This window comes from Carassius carassius, chromosome 2 (assembly GCF_963082965.1).
Source record: "Carassius carassius chromosome 2, fCarCar2.1, whole genome shotgun sequence".
NCBI classification, from domain to species: domain Eukaryota; kingdom Metazoa; phylum Chordata; class Actinopteri; order Cypriniformes; family Cyprinidae; genus Carassius; species Carassius carassius.
In genome coordinates, this window is record NC_081756.1 from 7150214 (window position 1) to 7172985 (window position 22772).

General features: G+C 40.7%; 1 protein-coding gene across 2 annotated transcripts in view; it reads left to right on the top strand.

Moving 5' to 3' along the window:
- Positions 1-22772, top strand: part of LOC132101325 (A disintegrin and metalloproteinase with thrombospondin motifs 17-like) — a 121396-nt gene that overhangs the window by 20881 nt on the left and 77743 nt on the right. For both annotated transcript variants that reach the window (XM_059506202.1, XM_059506213.1), the window contains exons 4-7: positions 1514-1686; positions 5548-5631; positions 8140-8294; positions 20317-20360. In XM_059506202.1, the coding sequence (XP_059362185.1) occupies positions 1514-1686; positions 5548-5631; positions 8140-8294; positions 20317-20360 (456 nt within the window). The remainder of the gene's footprint in view (positions 1-1513; positions 1687-5547; positions 5632-8139; positions 8295-20316; positions 20361-22772) is intronic.

Genomic DNA, 22772 nt, shown 5'->3' on the forward strand with positions numbered 1-22772 from the left:
AACAGAACATCCTGTAAATCCTGTATGCCATGATTGAACATTTTGGGAGCTTATAAGGAGGAATCGCAGGGTTTGTGCAAGCCAGCAGACAAACTAAAACTGGACTCCAGAAACCGAAACACATGCTAAACTAGACACTTTAGAAAACATTTGCTGACTGACTTTTTGACTTGTGTTGTGGTAAACACTTATTTGCTTCTTCCCAAGGTAATAAATCATCAAATCTCTGAGTATGTTTAAAGGTGTCATCAGTAAACACATTCACCTACGGTACACTCTTAAAAATAAAGGTGCTTCACGATGCCATAGAAGAACGTTTTTGTCTAAATGGCTCCATAAAGAACCTTTAAAATCTGAATAACCTGTCTGTTTCACAAAAGGTTCCTTGTGGCGAAAGAAGGTTCTTCAGATTATTATTAGATAAGAATGAAATTGTTCTTTGAAGAACCTTTGACTGAATTGTTGTTTATTTTTAAGAGTGTACATGCTTATGCTTGTGAGGAAACTGTGCTTGTGTCAGGTCTTGCATCTGCTGAACATTAGCCCTGTCAAAGGTTTGGACTTGGTTACAGTTAAACTGTTGCCTTTGTTATGATCAGATCTAATTGTGCACACATACAACTTTTATTTAGAGACAAAATGTGTCACCTGCCTGGAGCTGAAAGCAGATGCATTCAGATATCGTGCTTTAGAAGCGTAATGTTTGAAGAGTTTCTCTCTGTTTGTTATTGATTTGTTTATCTGCTCCAGGAAGCACCTGTCCTGTGTATCAATCTCAGTGTATTTGTATACATATACATATGTCTCTCTGATTAACAAAGAGCACATTTCCTGACATAATTGCAGGTCTTATGCTAAGACATGAAACACAACCTGAACACAGGCGGTTCTTACTGCACAAGCTGGATTACTTGCAAAATGTTGAGCATGCAGGCATTCGTGTTTGCACAATGTTAACTACTGTTCAAAAAATTGGCGTTTAAAGAAGTCATACTTTTACTAAAAACATTAAATTGATCAGAAGTGAAAGTAAAGACATTTCTGCTCATAATGTTACGAAAGATTTCTTTTTTTAAATAAATGCTGTTTTTTTTTTACTTTATTTTCATCAAAGAATTTGGAAAAGATGTAATATGGTGAAATAATAAACAGCTCTGTTTCTTAATAGAGAGAAATGTTTCTTGAGCAGCAAATCAGCACATTATAATGATTTCTGAAGGATCATGTGACACTGAAGACTGGAGTAATGATGCTGAAAATTCAGCTTTACATCACAGGAATAAATTAGTTTTAAAATATATTCACTTAGAAAACCCTTATTTTAAATTGCAAAAATATTTTACAGTAATTTACTGTTTTTTTTTATATATTTTTGATCAAATAAATGCAGCACTGGTGAGCATAAGATTGAAACATTTTACTGACCCCGGACATTTGATCATTAGTGTGCAGTTTTTCTCCGGCCTAACAGTTCTTGTGTATATGTTTGTGTATCTGTATCTGTGTATGTTAGACAAGAAGAAAGAGAAACAGGCAAAAGGAGCAGAGGATGTGCGCAGCAGGAGGAACGCCATCCGGCTGAGCAGAGAGTACACGGTGGAGACGGTCGTGGTGGCCGACGCAAACATGGTGCAGTATCACGGTGCTGAGGCCGCCCAACGCTTTCTGCTCACCGTTATGAACATGGTTAGTTTCATAAACTGGTAAAACACAACAGTCGGGTTCAAAAACAAAAGCCCCATTCATTTTCTCCACAAAGAAATTGGTTTTTAACAATATGTATAATAGGCCTGCGACAATAAATCTTGATGCATCGCGATTTGTGGATCGATTTTCGGAAAGCATCGTGATTCTCTCTGGATTCGATTCTCAGCTTAGTTTTTAACAGATGGTGCTCTAGGCCAGTTTCTAACTGCACACTTAAATACTCACGCCTAGGGTTAGGGTTAACCTGCTTTCAAATGAAGCGGCACTTACTACACAATTGCATTAATAACCGAATGCGATTATCTGTGATTATGACGCGATTTTGCTTAGCTTGTTAGCGAACTACGGCCCTGTGTATTAAGTGCCGCTCCATTTGAAAGCAGGTGATGGACATTTACTGCTAATAACGAAACCGGGTTTACTGACTAGACATGCAAGACAATAGTATGCGGTTAATCATGCAGCTACTCATGACGAAGGGCGATAAAGAGCGCTTGTGCATTCGGCTGAGTAACACAAAAGTTTAAATGCACTTACACCTCGACTCAGAATGCTTTTCTGATGTGAGATTAATGTAAACACAGCCCACGGTGAACGCCGTTGTAATTAGTTTCAACCTTTTTGAACTTGTTTATTTTAGGTTCAAGTGATGTGTTTGTGAAAGGAACAGGAAGCAAGCAAGTGAAGTGCCATCTGCTGTTAAAAACGAAGCACAGAATCGATTCGAGAGACAATCGCGATGCATTCGGAAAATCTCAGATTAGAAGCAGGACCATTTCTCGACTCACGATGCAATGATTTATTGTCACAGCCCTGCTATATAATGCTTTCAAGACAGACCTACGGTGAGCTCTGAGGTTGTGATGAGCGAGCAATCCACAAAATGTTCTCAAGTGGTTTTGTTTCAAGACGCAGATTTAGCTCAAAGACAAAAATGTCCTTAACCTGATAAAGTCTGACATATGAAATAATTGCCAGAATAATCCAATATTTAGACCTGGAACAGTTTATTGCTTTATAATCAAATGTTCAATGATCAAATATGCAATTTGGTGCAGATGCTGTTATTTATATGGCCAAAAAAATGAAATCCTGAAAGCTTGTAATACAAATCAATGAGATCTTTATAACAGCATAACAGACTGCGAAAATAAAATGCCATAAATATCAGTGTTTTAGTAAGATGCTTATTATTAAATGAATATTTTTATGATTCAAAAACATGTAATGCAATGCAAAACAATGATGATTGAGAGATGAACCATTAAATAAAATGTGTATATCAAATATGAGACAGTAGGCATTATAGGGTTAAAACTGCGTAGGCCAAAAAATGACACAAGCTGAATAGGAAATTTAACAGTTTTGGTTTCCAAATGAATTTCGATGGTGTCATGCTCTCAGCAGCCAATAATAAATAAACACATTGTGGTCATCATTACAAATGTTTATTCATGCTGCCTGTGTGAACCCGGATTTTAATTCAGTGTTTTGTTTTATTTTGCGTCCAAGATTTTTGCAGATGAGGGGATGACCGACAACCTGTCCATGTCACCGTCTGCATAATTGGGCTTCTACTTAGTAACAGATGAATTTGTGACAAAATACTGTCGAGTTTGAGAGTTCGAAAAGATATTGGCAGTGTTTTATCAGCATTTCTAATTATTAACGGTTATATGATTAGTTGATTCTTATTTGCTCTCTGCATTGTTTTTCTTTGCTGTGTCTGACTCTGACGCAACAGATGAGAACCACTGGCCTAAGCTAGTGATTTGCCATGGTTTTTGTTTATGTTGATAAATGGTTTAAATCTATGCCTTAACTGCATATTTTGCACGTTTTGCACGTAACAGAGCATTTGGACACTGTTAAGTCCTGGCAAGAAGAGAATGGGCTCATAAAATAGGATGGAGAGACAGATTCATGTGTGTGTGTGTGTGTGTGTGTGTGTGAGCGTAACATGTGCTCTGCTGACCACAGCTGTTCTGTGTGTGAGACACACATTCATGAGTCGGCAGCTCTCGGACACACACACACACACACACACACACACACACACACACACACACACACACACACACACACACACACACACACACACACACACACACACACACACACCTCTACTTTATCACATGGGCTTGGCTCCAGAAATTAGTGTGTTGTCTGTGTACAGAAAGCAGCAGTTGAAGCGTTATATGTTGGAGGCATCCAATCAGAATTTAAACTCTTAATCTTTCTAGTAATCTCTTTCTATTAAGGAAATTCAACTGTAAAATGCTGTTTGCTGTAAGAATGGGTATAGCTAGTATTGTGGCTTAGAAATGCAGTTTAGCCTTATTTTATTTCCAACCTTGGCAAAAATCACTACCCCTTTTATTTCCATAATTTGACCTGTTTCTAAGTGAAACGAGATATTGAATTAATAAAATGTTGGATGAGACTTGATTTGATCCATCTGGGATTGAATGGACTGGAAGTGATTGTTTCAGAATGGAGTCAAGTTTTTCAAAAGATTGGAAAAATGTAAAGTTAAAGAGATTCATGATATTAGAGGTGGAGAAATTGCATATGAATCAGTGTTTTTATTCTTAACTAAAACTATTAAAAGCTTTCTTTGTTAATTGAAATAAATCTGAAAACTTAAAACATGAAAAATAAGAAATTACTAAAACAGAACAAAGAAGTCTAAATAATTATATGAAGCTAAATAGAAATATAAAAACGAATACAACTGAAAAAAAGCACATAACAGAACTACTAAAATGTAATTAAAAATAAAAGCCAATTCAAAATATTTAGAAATAATACAATTATATATAAAATATATCATTAATATATATTTATTAATATGTTTTATTTTTTTAATACAGAAAGTGTATTAAAAATGTGATCTGTTTTTACTTTATATTGACTTTAACATCTTTTGTGCTTGTTCAGATTTCTGAGATTGTTTGTGTAGGTTTGAAAGGAAGGAAGAAAGAAAGAAAAGTCATCTTGCATTGTGTATTTCAGAGTGAATGACCTCTCTCTCATCAAGTTGCTTATTCAGAACAGGTTCATAAACACGGGCCTGCGTAATAAAGTACAAACAAACTGAATATTGATCTGTGAAACAGTCCACACAACAACACCTCACTGCATCTGCGGTGGTAAAGAACAGCCCTTTCTCTGTATCTCTAATGACAATGATGAGTCATATGAAGATTAATGTAAAAAAATGAATGGATTGCCCAGATGTGTGTGATTTGGAAAGAAAGTACACCTCCTTTTGTCCTCTCTGAGGTCCTTAGAATTACATTCTTCACAGGCGAGTTTGACACCGCTGTTGAAAATTGTGCTGTTATTCAGATCAGTCTGTGATTCCCCTCCAGATGATGGTTACTCATCAGTATCTGAATCCTCCCTTCAGTTCAGCTCTATACTTCATTAACTTCATGGAATTGCCGTTGGTTTTTATTCTACGATAGTCAGTACAAACGTTTTTTGTTTTAACCTATTTCTTCCTTTATTTTTATCTTATATTTCATAGAGATACTGCATGTCTTTAGAGACAATGTCTGCATATAGAAACAATGTCTTCAGAGTTTACATTTGCTCTTGTTTTCTCTCTATTCACTTCTTTGAAATGGTACTGAATAACCCAGTATACCAGCTAAGCCAAAAAAAACAAAAAAAAAAAAAAATATATATATATAATATAATATTTTATTTTAAGTGAATTTTAAGTCAAAGTGGTCAACTGCAAAACAACAGAATATCTGTTTTCTTTTCTTTGAATATATCATATCACGTAGTTGATCAATAAGTTGGTTATTTTATCTGATTCTCTCTCTGTAGGTGTATAACATGTTTCAACACCAGAGTTTGGGGGTGAGGCTCCATATCCGGGTCACCAAGTTGGTTCTCCTGCACACCCGTCCAGTAAGTGATGTACAAACATTAGATCAACATCCAGATCTGTGTACATCATGACTCAACCTGTCATTTCTCTGCTCTCTTGCTGTTTTATTCCTGTCCTCAGGACCCGTGATGTTATCCTCGCCTCGCATGTGTGTACTGTATGTGTTTTAACTATCGGTTTTCCCCTTCATTTTATTGCTGGATTTCATTCTCTCCAAAGGCTCCGGAGAGTCTAGCAGTGCACACCTTTAAAGTCTGAAATGATGCATGTCAGGACACCACTGAATAGCCATTAGTGTGAATATGTAGTGATGCTTCAGGGCAAAGCCTTTGGACTCACAGTCTATGATATCTTGATGATAAAATCAGAGAAGTGATGGATTTAGATGCTTGAAACAAACTGTCTTCAAGTACAACTGAATTAGAGCAGCAATTCTCAAAGCCATGTTGATTTCACGGTGTCCCACTTTTTATGTAAGCAGGAATTCATGAAGAAATGAAAGACCCCATGGAGTTTTGAGACTTGTAGTCTGTTAGTTTTGACGTTAAATACAACCCGAATTCCGGAAAAGTTTTTCCGTTTTTTAAATTTTAATAAAATGAAAACTAAAGGAATTTCAAATCACATGAGCCAATATTTTATTCACAATAGAACATAGATAACGTAGCAAATTTTTAAACTGAGAAATTTTACACTTTTATCCACTTAATTAGCTCATTTAAAATTTAATGCCTGCTACAGGTCTCAAAAAAGTTGGCACGGGGGCAACAAATGGCTAAAAAAGCAAGCAGTTTTGAAAAGATTCAGCTGGGAGAACATCTAGTGATTAATTAAGTTAATTGATATCAGGTCTGTAACATGATTAGCTATAAAAGCTTTGTCTTAGAGAAGCAGAGTCTCTCAGAAGTAAAGATGGGCAGAGGCTCTCCAATCTGTGAAAGACTGCGTAAAAAAATTGTGGAAAACTTTAAAAACAATGTTCCTCAACATCAAATTGCAAAGGCTTTGCAAATCTCATCATCTACAGTGCATAACATCATCAAAAGATTCAGAGAAACTGGAGAAATCTCTGTGCGTAAGGGACAAGGCCGGAGACCTTTATTGGATGCCCGTGGTCTTCGGGCTCTCAGACGACACTGCATCACTCATCGGCATGATTGTGTCAATGACATTACTAAATGGGCCCAGGAATACTTTTAGAAACCACTGTCGGTAAACACAATCCGCCGTGCCATCAGCAGATGCCAACTAAAGCTCTATCATGCAAAAAGGAAGCCATATGTGAACATGGTCCAGAAGCGCCGTCGTGTCCTGTGGGCCAAGGCTCATTTAAAATGGACTATTTCAAAGTGGAATAGTGTTTTATGGTCAGACGAGTCCAAATTTGACATTCTTGTTGGAAATCACGGACGCCGTGTCCTCCGGGCTAAAGAGGAGGGAGACCTTCCAGCATGTTATCAGCGTTCAGTTCAAAAGCCAGCATCTCTGATGGTATGGGGGTGCATAAGTGCATACGGTATGGGCAGCTTGCATGTTTTGGAAGGCTCTGTGAATGCTGAAAGGTATATAAAGGTTTTAGAGCAACATGTGCTTCCCTCCAAACAACGTCTATTTCAGGGAAGGCCTTGTTTATTTCAGCAGGACAATGCAAAACCACATACTGCAGCTATAACAACAGCATGGCTTCGTCGTAGAAGAGTCCGGGTGCTAACCTGACCTGCCTGCAGTCCAGATCTTTCACCTATAGAGAACATTTGGCGCATCATTAAACGAAAAATACGTCAAAGACGACCACGAACTCTTCAGCAGCTGGAAATCTATATAAGGCAAGAATGGGACCAAATTCCAACAGCAAAACTCCAGCAACTCATAGCCTCAATGCCCAGACGTCTTCAAACTGTTTTGAAAAGAAAAGGAGATGCTACACCATGGTAAACATGCCCCGTCCCAATTATTTTGAGACCTGTAGCAGAAATCAAAATTGAAATGAGCTCATTTTGTGCATAAAATTGTAAACTTTCTCAGTTTAAACATTTGCTATGTTATCTATGTTCTATTGTGAATAAAATATTGGCTCATGTGATTTGAAAGTCTTTTAGTTTTCATTTTATTAAAATTTAAAAAACGTCCCAACTTTTCCGGAATTCGGGTTGTACATGCTGATTTATTCATACAAGTTGACAGACTTTTATTAGATACAAATTTATAATTGGACCCAAAATAGTGCTTATCTTGCAAGAAGAGACATACATTTTTTAAGTCTCTTCTGCTCACCAAGGCTGCATTTATTTGATCAAAGATACAACAAAAAGAGCAATGTTGTGAAATAGGTGGGTTAAATGCAGAGCACAAATTCGGAGTATGGGACGCCATACTTGGCTACACATCATATTTAATACTCTGATTGTGTTTAAATGGCCACACAAGAATACAGACGTTCTTACAAATAAAGGGGAAAGTATCTAATTTAGAGTTTTCCTGCTCCAAAGTCTGTTAATCAGATTCTAATTGTCCAGTGTGTTTCTTAGAAAAAGCTGAAGGTGGGCCACCATGGAGAAAAAGCCCTGGAGAGCTTTTGTCACTGGCAGCATGAGGAATACAGTGCAAGATACCTGGGAAACAATCACGTACCTGGGAGCAGAGACGACCCTCCTCCTGTGGACATGGCTGTGCTGGTCACCAGGTACTTAACAAACACACTTGAAATAGAGTCACCTAAGAAAAAATATTGGACACTTATAAATGTTACACTTATAAAAAATATCAAACCAAGTGCAATTATTTGAAGAAAGATAACAAGGAAATGCACACACACACACACACACACACAAACGTTTGTTTTTGTTAAAAGTGTTATATTTTCACAAACTGTATATTTTATGGCCCTACACCAACTCTACACCTAACCCTAACCCTCACAGGAAACTTTGTGCATTTTTACTTTCTCAAAAAAAAAAACTCATTCTGTATGATTAATAAGCGTTTTGAAAAATGGGGACATGGGTTATGTCCTCATAAGTCAACCTCTACTTGTAATACCTGTGTCATACCCATGTCATTATACAGAGTTGTGTTTGATATGTCACAAAAACAAGAGCACACACACACACACACACACACACCACACACACATATATATATAGGTATATAGGTATAGCTATATCTGGTATGTGTGTGTGTGTATATATATATATATATATATATATATATATATATATATTCAATACAAGACTTTTGACCCAATTTTCCCCCGATTTACATATTTGGATAAGTCGATGTTAGTTTTGAGCTGACAGATTTCATAGAAAATAAGATATTTTTAGCTTCAGACTATGAATCCATCCATTCAGAGGATGTCAAATATTGTTTTAATTTTTCACGCGTCTCCTAGCAAGCATGCACATGATTCTGCTTGAGTTTGTTGTGATCGGAAGGACTTTACAGTCTGGTAGTGTGTTATCCTGTCATTTAGTGTATGTTGGCCAGTGTTTCCTGTATGACTATTTAAAAAAATTATGATAAGTGTCTGATGCCTAACGTTTTACAGTCTGTTCAGAAGTCGTGTTGTTCTAGCCTTTGGAGACAAGAGCATGCAGCATTTGAGACAAACAGATACAGACACTTGCATTTTAATGTAATTATTAAATGTTACTTCTATTTCCAAATACTGTCTCATATGTGCAGATTTATTTGCGTTTCACTTCTAATTCTCCATCGCCGACTCTCTGTTTTACGTCTTTCACGTTCCGTTTTGTCACACACACATCCTTTGAAGTTCAGTACCTTTCAGCTCTTGGCTGCTTAAGACAGCTTTTTTCATCCCTTTTATTGAGCTCCAACACAATTTGAACCCGCCAGTATCTGAGTTGTGATAGACCCTAATAATCCTTCTGCCAGCGAGACAGGTTTGCTCCAAGTCTTCATCTTTTCACTACAACAGATTACTAGCGGCAGCCAAGACACGGTATTCCCGGCGCAGGATTAGGTCTTATTAGCGTACTGTAGTTTTCAGAATCCAAAAAAGGAAAGAAAAAGAAAATCAGTGCGTGAAAACGACTCATGTGAGCCTGTCAGATACTATCCGTCATCCTGGGCCCGAGAAGCTCTCAGGGAGAACCAGCGGACACAGAGAGGGCCTTTGTTCCCCCTGAGCCGGGTTAAATATGATCTCCACCGGTGTACAAAAGCAGCTCTCTATAAGGATGCAGCGTACGGGAGCAACATCTGTCTCAGCTTGCATCCCAAGATGGCTCGAGGCAGCGGGAATGCATCAAAGCAAATTAAGGCTTGACAAGGTGTGCCTTGGTTTCCCCTCTCACAGCTTTGTTGGAGCTGTCAGTGTCTTGTCCGGGTTCCTGTGACACTTGCTGACTGAAGAAAGATTATCTTAATGCTTCCATGGCCACATTCACAACACAGTTTTCACTGCTCTTCTGAGAGCTTAAAATCATCATGAACACAATCAGGCCTTCGCTGAGATCCGTCATAGAATCATTACTGACTGATCTATGCTAAAGATGTTTCAGGTAGAGTCCCAGCTCCAGGGACGGCATCACTGTACCCATGTACTGTTCTGTAGCGAAGTGTTTCATGAGTGTTTGTAGTTTATAGCTGCGAGAAGTCAAAATGTTGTTATGATTAGCATTGCATCAAACATTACTGTCTGTACCATACAGAATGGTAATTTACAGTGATTGTATATAGTGAATAATAAATGTGATTGTCACTCCTAATTTAAAATAAATTTAGAATGCTTGAATTTGAATTAAATTTGAATCAAAAAAGCAAACAGGATGTAGAATGGCAATTCAGATTTAAATTTACACTACCATTGAAAAGGTTCAGGTTAGTGTGATTTTTTTTTTTAATTTTTTTTTTTTTAAGAAATTACGTAGATTATATTTATCAAAAGTGAGAGTAAAGACATTTATAATGTTAAAAAGATTTATATTTCAAATAATTGCTGTTCTTTTAAACTTTATATTCATCAAAGAATGTTTCTAAAAAATGTTGGTAGCACTACGGTTTTCAACGTTGATAATAATCAGTTTCTCAAGCAGCAAATCAGCATATCAGAATGATTTCTGAAGATCATGTTACACTGAAGACTGGAGTAATGATGCTGAAAATTCATCTTAGATTACAGAAATAAATAGCATTTTAAAATATATTCAAACGGAAAACAGTTAATTTAAATTGTAATAATATTTAATAATATTACTGTTTTTACTGTATTTTTAATCAAACAAATGCAGCCTTGGTGAGCAGAAAATAATACCTGGATGTGGTCCAGACTGTCAGACTCAGTAATAAACAGCAACTCTGCTATATGAATGCAGATGTTAGATTTAATTTAAAGACATCTCTTAGAAACCAAATTGTAAATGTTAAATGTTTCTACTGTATGAAAAGTATAAGAGTCAACAGAGATGATCATTTAGCATGTTTTACATGGCGGTCTCTTCAAGCGGTTACTGAACAGGTCTGATTATTATGTAATGCTGGCACCTCTAGATTTCTGCACGAGTTTCCAAATTGGAAGTCTGACTTTCTGTTGCTCCTTTCCAAGTAGGAAGTTGGAAATTCAGACTTTCCGAATCGAATGGAACGCAGCATCAGCTCCAGTTATTCAGGATGAGGTCAGAGATGCTTTCATTTGGACAGTTTTGCGAAAGTTGGGACATGATGGTGGGTCACATCCTCCACACATGTCAGCGCTAATGGAAATCAGCGCTCCTAACTGTATCCCTTCCCAGCCGTTCATCGGTGAACAGGATCCGTCTTCAGCACCCAGCTGTGTGTCACATTTACTTGAGCTGTGAAGGAACAAGAAGGGAAACCAGAAGCCCACATCAAAAACCCTCTGGAATAGGACATCAGACAGCCAACTTGACACGTCGCAGAGCGCGTATGGTGAAAACGTTTGATGACTGCAGACTGCAGATTTCTCTCCAGATGTTCAATAGTGTTATTTTAGTAATGTTTTGAATTAGCTTTTTATTTTTATACTTTCATTTCAGTTTTTTAATTAAGAGAAAACGCCAATGAAAATTGGCTAGTGGTTTAACATACCTGAGCCACTCCCCGTGCCAACGGGTATAAATAGGGCGACAGGTTCATCCACTCATTAGATTTTTGCTTCGGAGCCGAGTGGTTGTATGAAAGCTGTTATACTCCACAAAGCCATTCATCTGCTGTGTCGGGAAGTTGTTCTTGTTGGCGGTACGGCGCAAACAGTGGTGTCCCTTTCAGCGATTCCCCTGGGCGCTTCAACTAAGAGAGCAGATTTCCTAAAAGAGCAAATCGCGGACGATTCGCGTCTTTTTAAAGACGCCGTTTTGTCCGCGTCCTTCTGGATGCGGTCGTTTCCTGTTATCTGACAACGGCCACGTTTGTTGTCTTCCGTGTCTGGGCATTCAGCACGCTGAAGGCGCGTTCGTGGATGGTTCATGCACGCACTGCGTGTGTGACCATGGCAACGCTGCGATCGCGTCTCTCCTTTCTTAAAGGGAAAGGAGCAGACCCCTCTGTCACTACCCGTTCCGGTTTCTCTGTCACGAGCAGAGGACCGCCGGCTAGTGCTCTGGGAGATTTGAAGGTGACAGTGAGAGCTTCTCCGCCGGGCCACGCCCCACGGACCTCTTACCCCTTCCGCAGTGTTTGTCCTGTGCGGCTGCTGGGTGATTTTGCTGGGCTGTCTTATGGTAGTCCCAACGGGTCATTCAGTTTGCCGCCGGGGATCAGATATTTTTAAGGTTTGCTTATAAAGGGTTTCTATTGGTTTAAGAGTTGTCACATTTGCTTGGGACCAGCTTGTAAAACAATATGATATGTGAGAAAAAATCATGGCATACATAAAAAGTTTGGCTGCCTCTGTTGTTAAATAAGGCCTTATGTGTCTGAAGTTAGCCAGATTATATCTAATGGTATTAGCCACCTTTTTAACATGCTTTTTAAAAGTTAAATTAGAATCTAAAATAATACCAAGGTATTTAAACTCAGACACAACCATAAGTTTTTCTCCCTCAATAAAAACATCAGCCTGCTGTGCACTTGTGGACCTCTTAGAAAAGAACATACAGACTGTTTTGTTAATGTTAATATGCAGATCTGACATTTCTAGCCATTCGGAAACATGCACTAGTGCTTCGGTTAATTTAGTTGCAGCCTGTTGTTTGTTTTTGGCATGCAAATAAAGAACTGTATCATCTGCATACATTTGCACATTAACAGATTGACAGACTGAAGGCAAATCATTAATGTACAGGCTAAACAAGATAGGGCCCAATACTGACCCCTGGGGTACACCAATATTACAATCAAGATATGAAGAGTAAGAATTACCAATATGTACACTCTGTTTCCTGTTAGTTAAATATGACTCCATCCATTTCATGGCCTCATCTGAGAAGTTAAAAAAAGATAATTTTGATAATAGTGTCCGGTGATTCACAGTGTCAAAAGCCTTTTTAAGGTCCAGAAACACTGCACCTTCTATACCACCCTCATCTAATTGTAACTTAATATTTTCAAGGAGGAAACAGTTAGCTGTCTCTGTAGAATGGTTTGTGCGAAATCCAAATTGCATTGGATGCAAAGGGGTGTAGCCCAAGTTTAGATGTTTTTTTCAGCTGTTCTGCTACCCATTTTTAGGTCACCTTGGATATCACTGATAAAATACTAATGGGTCTATAATTTGATACCATTGTTTTATCACCAGACTTATAGATCGGGGATACTACTGCTTTTTTCCAGGAGCTTGGAAAAGTACTTTGCCTAACTGACAGGTTGATCAGATGTGCAATAGGGCGAGCAAGTGCAATTTAAAGTGCTGTGTAATTTTAAAAATGAGGTATCCAAACCATGTGAATCCCTTGCTTTTGAATTTTTTAGCGAGGTTATGATTTTTATAACTTCTGATTCTGATATTTCCTTTATTTTAAAAATAGGTTTAGCTTTATCAATAGGAATAGATGTTATAGTTTCATAGTTTCTGGTTCAGCCTGGTCTGTATGAGAGACATTGACAAAGTGCACTTTCTCGATGCTCCCATATCCCAGGCTGTCCTGTGTGGCGACGCTGTCAGGGGCTGTGCCCAGTAGTTCCTGACAGAACAACAGCAGACTGAGGCCATACAGCACATCTCGCCACGACGTGATCCTCCGGTTGCCACCATTCCGTCGCAGGCAGTGCCTCAGCCTGCTCGTCGCCGTGGGCGCCCCCCTGCGTCCTCCACACCAGCTCCGCACGTGCTGAAAGTTCTTCGAGGCCGGCGCGTCGAGCCCCGCGCAGGAGAGCGGCGCCCCCGTGTCACTCCCGGCTGCGAAGTCCTCAAGGGAGTCGACTAAGCGGCCCTGACACGGGCAACTCGGAGATGTGGGGAACTGCTCTTCAGGAACTGGCGAAGACAGCGCCACTCCTTCCCCCGGAGGAGGGCCTGGTGGAAAATCTTCAGTTTATGTTTCTTTCTGTTCCGCCACTGGTCCAATGCCACTGCGGGTATGTCGACTGTCCTTTTGGTGCCACTTGTACAGAGTCTGGGAGCGTGGCTTTCGCTGCCCAACCCGTCACGCTGGCTCATCCGGACGGTCCGACTCGGCAACCTCCCAAGTTCAATGGCGTGCTCGAGACTTCGGTGGCAGTCCGGGACGCCTCTGTCTTATGCGAGGAGATTGCTGTCCTGCTGGCGAAGGATGCAATTGAGCCGGTCCCTCCAGCCGAGATGAGGACAGGGTTTTACAGCACTTACTTCAACGTGCCCAAGAAAAGCGAGTCTTGAATCGGGCCCTACACAAGCTCCCGTTCAGGATGTTGACGCAGAAACGCATGATCAAATGCGTCCAGCCCCAGGATTGGTTTGCAGCGATCGACCTGAAAGATGTCTCGATCCTCCCTCGTCATAGACCGTTTCTGCGGTTTGCCTTCGAGGGTCAGGCATGGCAGTACAAGGTCCTCCCCATCAGGCTCTCCCTGTCCCCCCGTGTCTTCACGAAGGTCGCGGAGGGCGCCCTTGCCCCACTCTGGGAAGTGGGCATCAGGATCCTCAACTATCTCGACGACTGGCTCATTATGGCCCGGTCCCGAGAGGAGTTGTGCGATCACAGGGACTTCGTGCTCCGGCACCTCAGTCAGTTGGGGATTCAGGTCAACCGGGAGAAGAGCAAGCTCTCCCCTGTGCAGAGAATCTCTTATCTCGGTATGGAGTTAGACTCGGTGAGTATGACGGCACGTCTCACCAGCGAGCGTGCCCAGTCAGTGCTGAACTGCCTGAGTTCCTTCAGAGGCAGGACAGTCGGGGTCCTGGACAGGACCTTGACTGCTTTGGCACATCAACTGTCTGGAGTTGCTGGCAGTGCATCTAGCTTTACGACGGTTTCGTCCGCTGTTGCTGGACAAGCACGTGTTGGTCCGCACGGACAACACTGCGGCTGTTTCGTACATCAACCGACAGGGCGGTCTACGATCACGTCGCATGTCTCAACTCGCCCGCCATCTTCTCCTCTGGAGTCAGACGCGGCTCAAGTCGCTGCGCGCTATCCACATCCCGGGGGAGGTCAATCGTGCAGCCGACACGCTCTCACGACAGCTCACTTTCCCCGGGGAATGGCGACTCCATCCCCAGACGGTCCAGCTGATCTGGAGTCGATTCGGGGAAGCCCAGGTAGACCTGTTTGCTTCCCACGAGTCCTCCCACTGCCAGTTGTACTATTCCCTGTCCCAGGCCCCCCTGGGCACAGATGCACGGGTACACAGCTGGCCTCGGGCTTTACGCAAGTATGCGTTTCCCCCAGTGAGCCTGCTCGCACAGACACTGTGCAAGGTCAGGGAGGACGAGGAACAGGTCCTGTTGGTTGCGCCTTATTGGCCCACCCGGACCTGGTTTTCGGAACTCATGCTCCTCGTGACAGCCCCTCCCTGGCGCATCCCCCTGAGGAGAGACCTTCTCTCTCAGGGGCTTGGCACCATTTGGCACCCGCGTCCAGATCTCTGGAACCTCTACGTGTGGCTTCTGGATGGGACGCAGCAGACCTAAGTGATCTGCCCCCAGCGGTGGTAGACACTATCACTCAGGCTAGAGCCCCTTCTACGAGGCAGGCCTATGCTCTGAAGTGGAGTCTGTTCACGAATTGGTGTTCTTCTCACCGAGAAGACCCCCAGAGATGCCCGGTCAGAGTCGTGCTTTCTTTCCTGCAAGAAAGGTTGGAGCGTGGGCTGTCACCCTCCACCCTGAAAGTGTATGTGGCTGCCATTGCAGCCCATCACGATGCAGTGGACGGCCGGTCCCTGGGGAGGCATGACCTGATCGTTAGGTTCCTGAGGGGTGCCAGAAGGTTACATCCTCCTAGGACACCCCTGATTCCCTCCTGGGACCTCTCTATTGTCCTGGCGGGACTTCAGAGGGGTCCCTTTGAGCCGCTGGATTCAGTCGAGCTTAAGTTCCTGTCTCTCAAGACAGCGCTCCTGATCACGCTCACTTCCATCAAGAGGGTCGGGGACCTCCAAGCATTTTCGGTAAGTGAAGAGAGCCTTGTGTTCGGGCCGGCCTACTCTCAGTTGTCCTGAGACCCCGGCCTGGATACGTGCCCAAGGTTCCCACCACTCCCTTCCGAGACCAGGTGGTGATCCTGCAAGCGCTGCCCCTGGAGGAGGCAGATCCAGCCTTGGCGTCGCTGTGTCCCGTAAGAGCGCTTCGCATATACGTGGACCGCACCCAGAGCTTTAGAAGCTCTGAGCAGCTCCTGGTCTGCTTTGGAGGTCAGCAGAAGGGGAAGGCTGTCTCTAAGCAGAGGTTGGCCCACTGGATAGTGGATGCCATCGCCTTGGCTTACCATTCCCATACCATTCTGGCAGACATCTGTCGAGCTGCGGGCTGGGCGACACTTAACACCTTTGCGAGGTTTTACAACCTCCGTGTGGAGCCAGTTTCTTCCCGTGTGTTGGGTAACAGGTAATTGGCGGGAAGGGCTGGCTGGGTGTCATGCTTGCTGCGCCATTCCCCCTAACACGGGGATGTGAGCGCCTTTCTTCTCCCAGTAGAGTTCCCCGGTTGGCGTACCCTGGTCGAGCATCCTCCAGCACCCTCGGCAGTCAGACTTGGCAGAGCAGTCTGTCGCCAGGCCCAGTACTGGCGTTAGCATGCCCGGAGTTCCGGTCAGCCCCTGTACTGGGCTAGGTGTTCATATGGCTTGGTTCCCTACGGGTAATCCCATATGTGTATTCTTCCACGGTAAGGTTTCCCTCTTGGCAAACCCGTGTCTTCCCTTGACAGACCCGTTCTGTCAGTCTCTTCTGGCAGCCGTTCCATCCCTACTCCAAGGTAGGACCTGCCTCAGAGACCCCTTCCATATGTAGTACTGCCCCCTGGGTCAGTCCATATCGGTATATCCACATGTCACCTCCCTACGGGTAGGATGTGGTCTCCGTAGCGACCTTTTCCTAGGCTCGCTTCCCCATTGTCTTGCCAGCTGAAAGAACAAATAGGGAAGATTTGAAGCAATCTTTCTCTGAAGGTTGAAATCCCTTCCATTAACTTTATGTGGGCGGAACAGCAGCGTGGCCTTCTCCAGCAGCGATGTACTCACCCTTTGGCCCCTTCGGTACCAAGGTCAGTGAATTTGCGCTGGGGCTTTGGGAAGGTTACGACCTTAAGTGTATCTTTTGTGACACGCCAGGGCTTGTCAACAATTGCAGCGCCACAGGGTTGTGACGATGTTCAGGTTGTGGCGTTTTCCATAGGACCCCATATGTCGTTCGACATAACTCGTAGTGACCGACAGATAGGGAACGTCTCGGTTACGTACGTAACCCTCGTTCCCTGATGGAGGGAACGGAGACGTTATGTCTCCATGCCACAACCTTGAACCGTTCGCTGTTGCCGGGACACGTTCTCGGCTCCTCAGCGTAAAACCTAATGAGTGGATGCACCTGTCGCCCTATTTATACCCGTTGGCACGGGAAGTGGCTCAGGTATGTTAATCCACTAGCCAATTTTCATTGGCGTTTTCTCTTAAATTCAGAGATGATTGGCCTCCCAAGTGAGACCCCATATGTCGTTCGACAATAACGTCTCCGTTCCCTCCATCAGGGAACGAGGGTTACGTACGTAACCGAGACGTTTGTTTTATTTATTAGTGTGTGTATATATAGTGTGTTTGTACACACACACACACACACAGACACATTTCTGATTAGCTTTCATTTATTTTAATTGCAGTTTTGGTCATTTTTGATGCTTCAACTTCAACTTTTTTTCAGTTAGTTTCCATTATACGTAGATTTAGTGTTATAAGTTTAAATGCACATCTTATATTTATATTTACTTTAATTTCAGCTGTGTTTAAATAATAAAAAAGGGATTTTCAATAGCCTTCCTTTAGTTACCGATAACTTGCTATGCTTACTATCCTCTAGATTAGAGGTAATTTCTGGTAAATGACATCAAAGAATTTCCACATTTGGTGCTGATGCGTGAATAATAGCAGTATGTGTAAATACCAAAACCAGACTGTTTTAATGTGTGAAATTAACTATTACATATACTGTATGTATATTTAATAGTATATATACTAAGACGATCAATTACTGAAAAAATAAATGAACACTAAATACAACAAATGAAACTAGAAATTAGTATCTTGTAGACTTGTACAATTTGTAACTGTCAAATGTAACTTTGTACATTGAATGCTCTGCAAGTTGCATTGGACAAAAGCGTCTACCAAATGCATAAATGCAAATGTAGTTTGAAGCTTTGATGCTTTTCAGCAAGAGTTGAGTAATGTAGTGAAGTCTGTGATGTCGCTGTTTTACTGAGTTACTCCCCAACAGGGATACCGCAATCCCTGCTTGTTATTTGTTAACAATTCAGTGTTTAAAACCACAGCAGAAGTTTCTGGTTGTCTGGCTCTCCTCCTCACCTGTTAGTTATTGTTTAAGCTCAAAAATGGTTTTGGTAAAGTCAGATTACAGGCTCTGAGGCTGCGACCACTGCCTCCCCAGAGTTCAACCCTGCCAAAGACAATTACAAGAGGAAGCACAGCAGACATCTTTAACTCTTTGTTGTTTGCAGATTTGAAGACATTGGACAAGGTTGCTCTAGATTCAGGAATGCTTTTTAATCCACAATGTCAGAGGCTAATTGAGGGATTCATAGGCGCTCATTTAATTGTGTTTTAGCAAGCAACTTGCCTAGTTTGCATGTTAGTACTTGGTGCAGCTCTGAGAAAGCAGAAATACAAAGTCTCTTAGATCTTCTTGGGTGTCGGATGGGTTTCCTTTGGTGGTGGGGAGGAGATGTGCTTTCTGCTTATAATGTGGGGATGAATCTGTTTGAATTCTGGCCAGTCGGGAAGTGGGGGGTGAATGCAAGCAAGTCTAGATGATATCCAGACATCTAGTGCTGCATTAGTGTCTGTATGTTTCTCGGCGTCTCTTTCTGCCCTATTCTGTCTGTCTGCACTTCTCCACGAGTCCTGAAATGTGTGTCATATATCTTCACATTGATTCGTTCCCAGATGCTGACGTTGAAGCTGTCATGCTTTGTTCAATCATCAGATGGGTGCGTGGGAAAACGGCCTCTTCTAAAGCATCTGTTTGTCATTTCACACCCAACTCTGTCCTGTAGACATTCACAGTTTGTTCCATAGGGCTCTAAAATAATTCTCAGCACACTCATGTTAACCTTGCTGTTAATTATATACATTTTTTTATTCTAAAGAAAAATGTCCTAATGCAAAATGTCTTTTGGTTTTGGGGACAAATATAACCCAGGCATCTTCTTGACAGGCATTGTGCGATTCCCCCTAGTGTGTGTGTTTGAATGTCAATCTTGAATGCTTGTTAGTGGTTTTATGCATTAGAATCACAGAAACGCACTACTTCCATCGCTGTCATATTGAGTTCATGCCACTCTTGTTTGGTTGTTGTGACTTCTTTTTAGCATTGTGACTGGTTCAAATGAGCAGGATGTGATTAATTTGATGTTGAACTTGAAGTTGTTCATCTTTAGACTGATGGAGGAATGCCACACGAGGGGACAAGAGCACACAGTTTTAGCAACAGCGCTGTGGTTTTCCCATCAGGTTCAGGCAACAGGCATCCAAACAAACACAACAACACAAAACATTTTCAGAAGGAGCCTTTTGTCTCACAGATATATGGAAGCTTCTCAAGATATTATATATCAGCTTTTCATTCCCTGTTTACTAGGGATTATTTGCTGTTTGTCTTTAATGTTTGCTTTTGTTGTCTTGAAACTGGTTAGTTTATTTCTCTGATACATAAATAATACACAAGTGAATTTAAAGTTTCTTTTAAATGCCAACCTAGTCTCCGATATCAAGTGTCTTAGGAAAAAATAAAAGACACAAAAAGTGATTAATCAGCATACAGAAAGAGTATATAGTTATAGAGTGAATATAAATAGCATAGACTTATTTGCACATGGAAGAAATGATGAGAAATGTTCCTAGTAAGATCTCAGACTTTTGACTGCAGAATTTGGTGTCTGAGCACAGTTTGAGATATTGTTGAGATCTCTGAAACTCTGTAGGAGACAAATGTGAGATTAATAGGAGAAAAATTGGAGAAGGATGTCTCCATTTGCTCTCTTTTCAATCTCATTACTGTGTTGGTAAAACGTTTGTGATTTTCTTTCCTCTTATCTAACTCTCTGTTTCTCTTTTTTTCTTGTTTTCTCTCTCTAGAACAGATTTTTGCGTCCACAAAGATGAGCCTTGTGACACAGTTGGTAAGTCTAGCTGAAATACTGTTTTTTTTATTTAATTTTAAGGTGGGTGAGTTTTTTTTTAGTTACTTCATGGGAATTTATAACCACACAAATACCTAAAAAAATGAAATGGAATTTGGAATATATTCTTGCAGTCTATAAAAAGCCACAAAGTTGAATTTTAAATCCTTGAAATATCTAAAGGTCTTAAAGGGATTTACACCCTAATAACCACTCAGATCATGCTACAGACATGTCAACAAGCTTAACCAACACTTATGTCTTCTGTAAATCAAGTAAAATAATCTAGATTATATGTTAAAGATCTTCAGGTCCATTTTATTCAACCAGTTTGTTCTATATATTTTTTTATGAACATCATTTTAGGATTAAAATTACTTCATTAATGCAATTTATTTATTTATTTATTTTTTCACATTTTAGGCTCTATTTTTTAATGCAAAATGTCTAATAATTTTTTATGTAAATATGACCCATACATAAACATGCATGCCTTAAAATGCAATATTTCTTGCAATATGTAAATATCCACAAAATTGTCTTGTAAAATCATGAAATAGCTAAAAGTATTTTAGCTAAATACTGTTATATTTATACTTTTAGTATATATTTTAATATATATATTTGTTTTAGGAGCATACATTTAGGTTTTAGTACTTTTTAAAATATATTTTTAGGTTATGCATTTTTTTATGCAAAATTGTATGGACTTTTTTATAGTGACCCAGGCATAGAAACATACCTCATAATTAAAATAAACTTTTCTTGCTATCTGTAAAGGCCACACAACTGTGTTATAAATCTTCTAATTATCTAAAAGTGTTTTAAACCTCAAGAGGAAGATTTTAGCACCAACCGCATAAGAACACCCTAATAACCACCCAGAACATGCTACAGTCCTCTAAGTGAGCTTAACTGGGCTAAGCAACACTCAATTTGTTCAGAAAATGTACAAATAAAATGTAGTTTATGAGGTCATATGTGCAGCAAGTTTCTTCATAAATCTGTTGAGCTTTTTGATATGGATCCTTAAGCATTCTGACAGTACCCCATCAGTATTCAGTCACTGATGGAGAAGCACGAAACAAGAGATGAATGTTTGCTGAATAACATAAACATGCCTTTGGGTCTTGAGAACGTCAGTCCGTGGTCTTTTTAATCCAGAGTGTTCGTCATCGGAACTTCCATTTCTCCCAAACTCAGACCAGTTCCCAGATCCTCCGGCGATCCATGAGTCCTGGCCACATGCCGTTCACGCATTTCTCTGTGTGGGGTCTATGTCACTTCCCCTTCCCCTTCAATGACCCCCTGGATTCCTGCCATTCAAGAGCAGAACCCAGTGACTCATATTCACTCGAATGAACACTGAACTGTGATCTGCTCTTGAGCTGTGCTCCAAAAACTAGTCAGCTTTGTTTTTCTGCTCTCTAGAGAGGCAGAAGTCTAATAAAGCAGAAATGAAACCTTATACTCTAGCGTTCAATGTTTTTGAAAGAAGTCTCTTCTGCTCATCAAGGCTGCATTTAATTCGTCAACTGTCCAGTCAAATCCATAATACTGTGAAATATTTAGTCTTGTATTACATTGATTTCTATGTGAATATATTTTAAAGTGTAATTTATTCCTGTGATGAAAAGCTGAATTTTCAGCATCATTACTCCAGTCTTCAGTGTCACATGATCCTTCAGAAATTTTTTTTATATGTAACATATTATTGTTATTACTGTATTTTTCGGACTATAAGTCGCACCTGAGTATAAGTCGCATCAGTCCAAAAATACGTCATGATGAGGAAAAAAACATATATAAGTCGCGCTGGACTATAATTTGCATTTATTTAGAACCAAGAACCAAGAACCAAGAGAAAACATTACCGTCCAGCCGCGAGAGGGCGCTCTATGTCTTCAGTGTAGACTACAGGAGCAATGAGCAGCATAGAGCGCCCTCTCGCAGCTGGATACGGTAATGTTTTCTATTGGTTCATTTCTCTCTGTTCATTTCTCTCGGTTCATGTCAAATTCATTTTGATAAATAAGTCGCACCTGACTATAAGTCGCATGACCAGCCAAACTATGAAAAAAAGTGCGACTTATAGTCCGGAAAATACGGTAACAATGTTGAAAACAGTTGCACTGCAAAATATTTTTGTGGAAACCATGATACATTTTATTCTTTAATGAACAGAAAGTTCAAATGAACAACATTTAAATCTTTTGTAACATTATAAATGTCTAAATAATCTTTCTGGCCCCAAACTTTGAACAATAGTGTACTTAAGTGATTTGAAACCATTTCTATACCTCAATAAAAAATAAAGAGTACAGTTTGATAATGGAAAAAAGCACATTTTACCAATATTTTTGCCATTGGATGAATTGACTTTGCCTGTGCCAAATGAAATAGATTTTGGAA